General features: G+C 53.3%; 1 protein-coding gene across 2 annotated transcripts; it reads right to left on the bottom strand.

The window, feature by feature from the left end:
• Nucleotides 1–379: 379 nt before the first annotated feature.
• Nucleotides 380–3,528, bottom strand: LOC149370506 (uncharacterized). 2 transcript variants are annotated; one of them, XM_089583460.1, is made up of 3 exons: nt 2,882–3,528; nt 1,966–2,621; nt 380–1,405 (listed from the first exon to the last, which is right to left on the bottom strand). In XM_089583460.1, the coding sequence occupies exons 2-3, from the start codon at nt 2,604–2,606 to the stop codon at nt 1,381–1,383; spliced, it is 666 nt and encodes a 221-aa protein (XP_089439586.1). In that variant the 5' UTR covers nt 2,607–2,621; nt 2,882–3,528; the 3' UTR covers nt 380–1,380. The 2 variants fall into 2 exon arrangements, with proteins under 2 accessions (XP_089439586.1, XP_089439596.1); XM_089583470.1 differs by lacking the exon at nt 2,882–3,528 and having other exon boundaries at nt 1,966–2,704.
• Nucleotides 3,529–7,309: the final 3,781 nt, after the last annotated feature.

Raw genomic sequence — 7,309 nt, 5'->3', positions numbered from 1 at the left:
AACGGGGCTAATTCTGCTGGATTCTGCGAGAACTTTCTCTAGCGGCGGGCTCCTCGGCCTTTCTCGAGTTAGCGCATAGCGATCGACGCTTGCGAACTGAGTGCTCCAATCGTTGAGGTAATGTTTACATCGGCGGTCACGCTAGAAGCGAAAGTGGGCTGTAAGGGAGCAGGAACTGCGTATCAGTCGCCCTGTATACTTTCTTTTCGCCTTCCGATGGACCTTTCCCGCTTTTTTTTTTTTTTTGGCAGTGCGGGCACACGTACAAACCAGCGCAAGCAAAACATCGAGTGTGCTTCGAGTGCACTGGCCCTGTAGAGAGGGAAAAAAATCGTGCATAAATGCGGAGTAAAGAATGAGAGGAGCAAGAAAGTAAACACTTGACAAAATTTATTATACAACATATAATTACAGTAGGCAGTTTAAAGGAAGCATCTCTTTCTTCGTATGCTCTTTTCTTTCTCTTTTTTTTTTTGCTGGTGGTCCTTTCTGTGTCGTCGTCTATAACGGCGCTGCGCCCCAGTCGTTCAGCCGCCTGTGATCCCACGCACCCGATTTGCTATATACAACATTATTCACACTGTCTTAAAAATGAAGAAAAATATAACACGACACGACGGAAGTGTCAAACAACCTTCTTTAAAAAAAAAACATGGCAAGCCGAAAGTAATTAAAGAGAAAGTGAGAAACTATGCTGCTAAAAGATGGAGGATTGTCGCGAAAGGATCGTAACGACGATACCCTAGCACGAGAGTTGATTCATAAGAGAACTAACAAGAGCCGCTCCTGCCGGTCGGCATTTGCAGAGGAAGCAAAAAAACAGATCACGCGTGACTTGAGCTGTACAAGGACACTTGGCGATTCCGCTCCATTCGAACTTGAAGGAGTAGGATGAGCCTGCATTCAGAGTTCCGAGAGAGCTCGGAGGAAGTGTTGCCGCCTTTCACGTAACCCGAACTTCAGGCTCCCATAGAGGGGAAGATCTAGATCTTCGTAAGTGTTGCGTCTGTATTGTACGTGTGTGTTTGTGTCTGCGAGGCGGCGAAGTTGGCGCCATCTCTCGTCGTCTGTTGACGTCGCCGTTCCAGAGGTCCTGGTTACGTCGCCGCTCTTGTGGTAGTCGCTGTCGCGGTTGCTCTATCACTCTAGGAAGGGCCCCAAGCACGCAGGTAGCATTTAAACGCTGCCGGGCGGCTGGTCGACCGCTGTCATGTTGCTGCCTGGTGTGTCGTTCGTCCGTTCGTCCTGTGCTCCCCGCTCACCAGGCTGCCCAGCGACGCTCCCGGACGTCTTGAACGCCTCCTCGCCGTGTCTTACGAGGATGAGTCAGCGACGCCCGGTCATGGCCGCAGCAGCAGCCAGGCTCTTTGGGAGGATCGCTCAGTGCCATCCCTTGGACTCCAAGCTGCGCAGAAGAAACCAGTGTGAGGACAACAGTGAGAACAAGGCACGCCGCGACACAATAGCAGGAGAGAGGCGCAGCGTAATCGGGTGACAACACGCAGCGCTGCTCGCTCGCGCAACGTCGGCAGCGCGCCAGAATGACACGCATCAGGGGCGGCCAAATGAGACGCGCGCGCGCAGCGAGGAGCGGTGCTGCTCCCGCGGCCTCCAGAAGGTCGCAGTGTCTGCGGAGCCGTCGTTCGTGCTCCGCTGCCACGCTAGCGAAGCCCCCTTCCCTGCTGGACGGCCGCGCGGCTTGACGGCCGCCGGACAGAAGTGGGCCGGTTCGCCTTGACAGTGACTCTGAGCGGCTTTCTTTTGTCCGGCGGCCGTTGCACTCGCCGCGAGCAGGGAGAACTTGAAGGGCAGGCTACGGTCAGCTAGGGAAATTTGCGCCGCGAGACGTTGACATCGCGGACCTTCGATCACTGCTTTCGGATTTTGAGCTACACAACTACAGCCTAAACGATATCATTACACGGATGTATTAGAGACATGCTCGTAAAAGTTGAGTGCGCTTACATGACGGGGACGGGCTTCTTGATGATGACCGGGTGCTCCTTGACGACGGGCACCTCGACTGGAATGTGCTTGGTGATGGGCACTGGGACGTGCTTGTGCACGTGCACGGGGTATGGCTTGGGCACGTGAACGGTCACCGGCACCGGGAAGGGCTTGTGCACGATGTAGGGCTTGGGCACGTGGACGATGTATGGCTTGGGCACCTTGACGGGGTACGGGACTGGGTACGGCTTGTGGATGGTCACCTTGTGGGGCACAGGCACGGGCTTGGGGATGTGGATCACTTTGGGAACGGGGTAGTACTGGTGAATGATATGCGGCACCGGCACGGGCTTGGGCACGGGCACCTGCTTGTACACGGGCACAGGTTTGTGCACCGGGTATGGCACCGGAACCGGGACGTGGTGTGGAACAGGCACGGGCTTGTGGACTTTCTTCACGACGAGCGTGAGGTGTGGCTCGTACCAGCCGTGGCCGCCGTGGCCACCGCCACCGTAGCCGCCGCCACCGCCGTAGCCGCCACCACCGCCGTAGCCGCCACCGCCGCCGTAGCCGCCACCGCCGCCGAAGCCTCCGAAGTGCCCCGGGTCCCCGAGGGCGCTGCCCAGCAGCAGGGCAGCCACGCACAGATACGCTTTCATCCTGGTTCTGGAAACCTGCAAAAGGAGCACCGAAGCCCACGATTCCGCTCTAGAGATGCCGGCCTTCCTGCTGATGGCCGCTGCTAGCGCGGCTGCGACTTCCCGGGACGGAACTAAATTCCGGAAGAAGTCCGTTTCCCCCCTCCCCCTTCCCCGGCACCTTCGGATGTGCTTTGCCAACTGCCACCCCCCACCCTCCACGCCGCTGCGGCTCAGGGAGTGCTGCTGCTCGTCGGCAGCGGCGACTCTCCGGTGCCGGGCTGCGCGCTACTCACCTTGTGCCTCGGTTATCCCAAAGACCAGTGACGACCGCTGTGAATTGAACTCTATCTTTTATAGCGGCTGACCAGTGTGAGCCGCGGCGAGAGTCGGCTACCCGCGGAGAGGAGGTGCTCGGGGGAAGGAAATGCTCGGGCTTGGGGCCGGTGTATGGCTGCAAGCTTCTGGCAGTATTTATACTGCCCGCCAATGGCGTCGCTTGACCCATTTGGCGAGTGGAGGAGGGGACCCACGGCGAACTAGGGCAGCCCTCGCCCGCGCAGACGTCGCGGTCCCCAAGCGTGGCAGCAGCGGCGGCGGTGAGGAACCACGGCCGCTGATGCCTTCCTTGCCGGACCAAAGCAGTTCCCCCCCGCTTCTCCTCCTCTCCCGGCGGCTTTCTCCGGGGCTCGCCTTTGTCTCGGGCTTTCGCGGGAAGGGAGGAGGAGGGAAAAAGTGAAAGTGCTGCTTGGCGCATTCACTGCTGGATTTCCTCGGACACCCTTCGGAGTCGGGTGCGGAAGGCTGTCTTCTTCCTTGCCACTTGCTTTTGCTGCTGCTGCTGCTGTGCCTGAGAGGGGAGGAGGCACGGAGGCAGCAGCTTTGCCCGAAGTGCGCGCTAGAGAACGAAAGTCGATAGGGGTGTCTCAAAGGGCGGAAGCGCCATCTCTGGGAGGAGCCGCAAACTTTCCAGTTGATTTGCGCCAACAGGTGCCTGACGCCCTTTGTTCACCCCCGAAATGCGCATCTGTCAAAAGGATGTGGGGGCTAAAAGCGCCATACACAACGGCAACTTCAAATTATTGTCGATGACGCGCACCGTTTCAGGGCTTTGCTTTCACGAATACCCTTTCCATGAATGTGCGAGACGCGTTTTTTCTATTCTTTTTGTTTGCTATAACCTCAGTAACGCCTTTTCCTGACCAGCATACAAAATCTCATATGTTATGGCTGGTATATTATTAACGCGAAAATGAATTCGCTGGAAGAAATTTTCCGCTCACCGCAGCTGTCCGTTAGGCAGCATCTGCAGTTTCTTCATTACTGGGGTAAAAAGCCTGAATAATTCGGCAAAAGTTCATTTTTCAGTATAAAATCACAGGGATACTCTAGCTTCCACTTAGAAGCAGCGAAACCAGAAAGCCGTGGGCCATGGTGGCTTGCAGGTACCACTGAGGAATTTTTTTCTAATTTCAGTCGGTGCCGCTTATGTTGGAAGATGTACCAAAAAAGGCATTAATTAGCGTAAGACGTAAAACGACCACAGGATACGCCGTTCATCTTGAGAACGCTACGCACAAAAAGACAACTAAAAATGCCTCGAAAATTGATTTACATTACCCTCGCCGAAATTCAACGTGAATAGTGTATTACACGACACCCGCTTGGAAGTACTTTTGTTACTGTTCACGTCGTTTGCGGGATTCTGAGCTAACAGGCGTCTGGGCAACCAGTGAGGATAAATCGCTGCTTTCTCGTGTTTCCCACGGTAATGAGTGTGATAACTCTAGAGCAATTTTGGCGGTTGCTGTTTTTTTTCTTTTTAGCGGTTAATTGCTCGCAAGCTAATCTTCAGAGCAGAGACGTGATTTAGATTCTTTAGAGTTTCACATATTTACTCGTTTTATGGGAAACATGATCGGACCACTGAGCGAGATTTGCAAAAGGTTAGTGCCATTCGAGGAAGCAATTTCCGGCGAAACCAATGGTCTTCGTCGAAAGCCGGTAGGCGTCGCTGCTGAATCATAGCAGGTGTGCCCATCGTATGTTCGCACAATTAGTACATGAATTAAGGCACATATAATATGTAAAAGGAGTATCGCACGGGCCTGCAATGAATTAACTCTGCACCACTTATAGTATCAAAAGCACACGCTTCTTTTACAGATTTCAGCGTGTTCTGCCATCTAATATTACCACGCCGAAGTTGACGTGTCGCTTAAACTGCGCTTAAACAGTGGAAAATGATGCAATTTAGAGTTAGACCACAACTGATAGGTTCACAGCGATGGCATCGCTCTTCCACTTTATATATTTATATTTGGATCTGCTGACACATTTCGCCCCAATAACACGCATATTTTGCGACCCTCGCAGAGTATTTCACGCTTACATATTCCTTTTTTGTCCCTAAGAACCACTGCCATTTGAAATGACGACGGCTTCCAAGTTACACAGCGTGATGCTCTGTGCGCTACATACGCAAAAAATGCTCATACAAAATGAGCGTTTTCTTTTATGAAATGCTCCTTTGCCCCAAAAGGAAACAACACCGTGCACTTTTGTCGGTTGCATCTGCTCGCGTAGTCTGCACCTGCCAGTTAGTGATACCGTTTCACTGTAAGTTTCAGAGAGATTTAGCATAGAGCGATTCCCTTCCTCGGGGAGCTATGAGCACATGCGCAGGTAGTTGTGAGGTGCGCTATATAGCCTGTCGCTGCGTCGGCTCAGCTGGATCCCTGCGGAGGCTTACCCTCACCGGTGGTTCAGAAAACGAAACGCCGCTGATAGGTCTCCAGATTGGCCGGGGTGTGCACGAACTAACTGTAGTAGCAATCATGCAAATATACATACAGTTTTGATGGCCGTGCCGATCAAAAAAGCCAGGAGAAATGATAGACCCTGCAGCAGATCTGAAACCCGCCGGAGGGGATCCCTAATCGCGGTAACCGGAAAAATATTCGTTCAAGTACGCAGCTTGAACGGGGCTGCCGCCGAGCGAAAGAGAAAGAAAGAAAGAATGTAGGAATGCTAAAAAACTGCTGTGGTTGGACAAGGAAGGTGAAAGGGCAGCGGTCCTGCCGGGGGGGGGGGGGGGGGGGGGGGGGGTGTAGGATTCACAAAAACAGAGTTTTTCGGAAAACGAAGACTGCACAGAAACACCATACAGTGGGCACGGGGCGTGGAAGAAAAGAAAAAAAACGACACGAGCGCAGAGGTATTCAGTTGAATAAGCAGACAGGCGTCCTTCCTAATCGGTTTAAGAGAAATTGCTGACAATAAAGCGAGGAGGGCTCTCCTGCATTTCGAGAGTTCCCGTCTCGACGGGTCAAACGTCGAAGGTCAGACAACTTCTCCCGCGGGGCCTGGCGGCGAGAAGACCTGCAAGGCTGACGTGCGATTGTGAGCACAGCGGGCGGCACGACGGAATGTCAAGAGGTGGGGAGGGGGTCTTCCGCGGCCGGATGACTGGGGTCGACGACGGCCGCTTGCCTCAGGTATGACGCGAGCGCCCCCGTGTGTTTTCGCTGTCGTCGCTCTAGGCAGTGCGCCGTCGTAGGGTATTTTTTTTTTTTGCTCGTTTTCTTTTTTACTGTCGACCTTCGCACCGTATCGCACAGAAGGCCGTGGCCGCGCGTTCCGTTGAAGGCTGCTCCCACTTATCGGCTCTGTGTTTGCGAAGTGCAGGAAGCTAACTTTGGGAGGGGGAGGCAAGCAGTGCCTTCTAGATGTCCTTTTCTTGTCTGTATCTGTATTTCGTTTATCCGTCTATTCTTTCTTGTCTTATACAGATGAGTCCTGTGTACTCAGTGCGTGGAATCTGTGCAAGCTAGCCTGAGAAGTCAGGCCACGAGTGTGGTTTTAGGTTTGGTTTGGTTTATGGGGTTTAACGTCCCAAAGCGACTCAGGCTATGAGGGACGCCGTAGTGAAGGGCTCCGGAAATTTCGACCACCTGGGGTTCTTTAACGTGCACCGACATCGCACAGTACACGGGCCTCTAGAATTTCTCCTCCAAAGAAATTCAACCGCCGCGGCCGGGATCGAACCCGCGTCTTTCGGCTCAGCAGCCGAGCACCATAACCGCTGAGCCACCGCGGCAGGGCGTGGTTTTACTTCACTAGCAGCCTTCAAAAAGGCTATATTTGTCTAAAGCCTCTGGGATACCAGCACAAATAAAATAAGTATTGCCGAAATAAGTATTCTAGTATTGCCCTGGGTTCCGAACCCAAGGCGGCGTGAACAGATCGGCTTCGCTGGCCACTGCACGAGAGCACAATGCTATCGCCGCAACCGATCACACTTCGTGTTAAATTGCAACACATTCTCGCGATGTGCACTGCACATCGTCGTCCCCATCCACTTCCATCTGTGCGCAAAAAGCGCTATTAGCCACCTACCCTGCAAAATTCGCAGATGAACGTGAAGCCTGAAGATGAACGTGAAGATGTGTGCCGCATGCGTTGGAAGAAACGCTACACTGAGGAAAAATGTGTTGGCGTTGAAAACATTGTTTCAGGAACGCGTCACTTGAGCAATAACCCGCCGGCGTTCTTTGGGTAAATTGGCAATGACGATGAAAAAGACAAAAGTTGATGCAATGGAGACGAGCAACGGGTTTGAGTGAACACCTTAATCGCGCTTTGAGGTACGCGGCGGTGTGTCCACATTCACAAAAACATGCTGTCGATGCTTAACGATGCTAAACCGCTGGCCGAAATTTTTT

Source organism: Amblyomma mixtum, chromosome 1 (genome assembly GCF_055824585.1).
Source record: "Amblyomma mixtum isolate Tamu chromosome 1, ASM5582458v1, whole genome shotgun sequence".
NCBI lineage: Eukaryota > Metazoa > Arthropoda > Arachnida > Ixodida > Ixodidae > Amblyomma > Amblyomma mixtum.
This window is presented reverse-complemented; position numbering and strand designations above follow the sequence as displayed.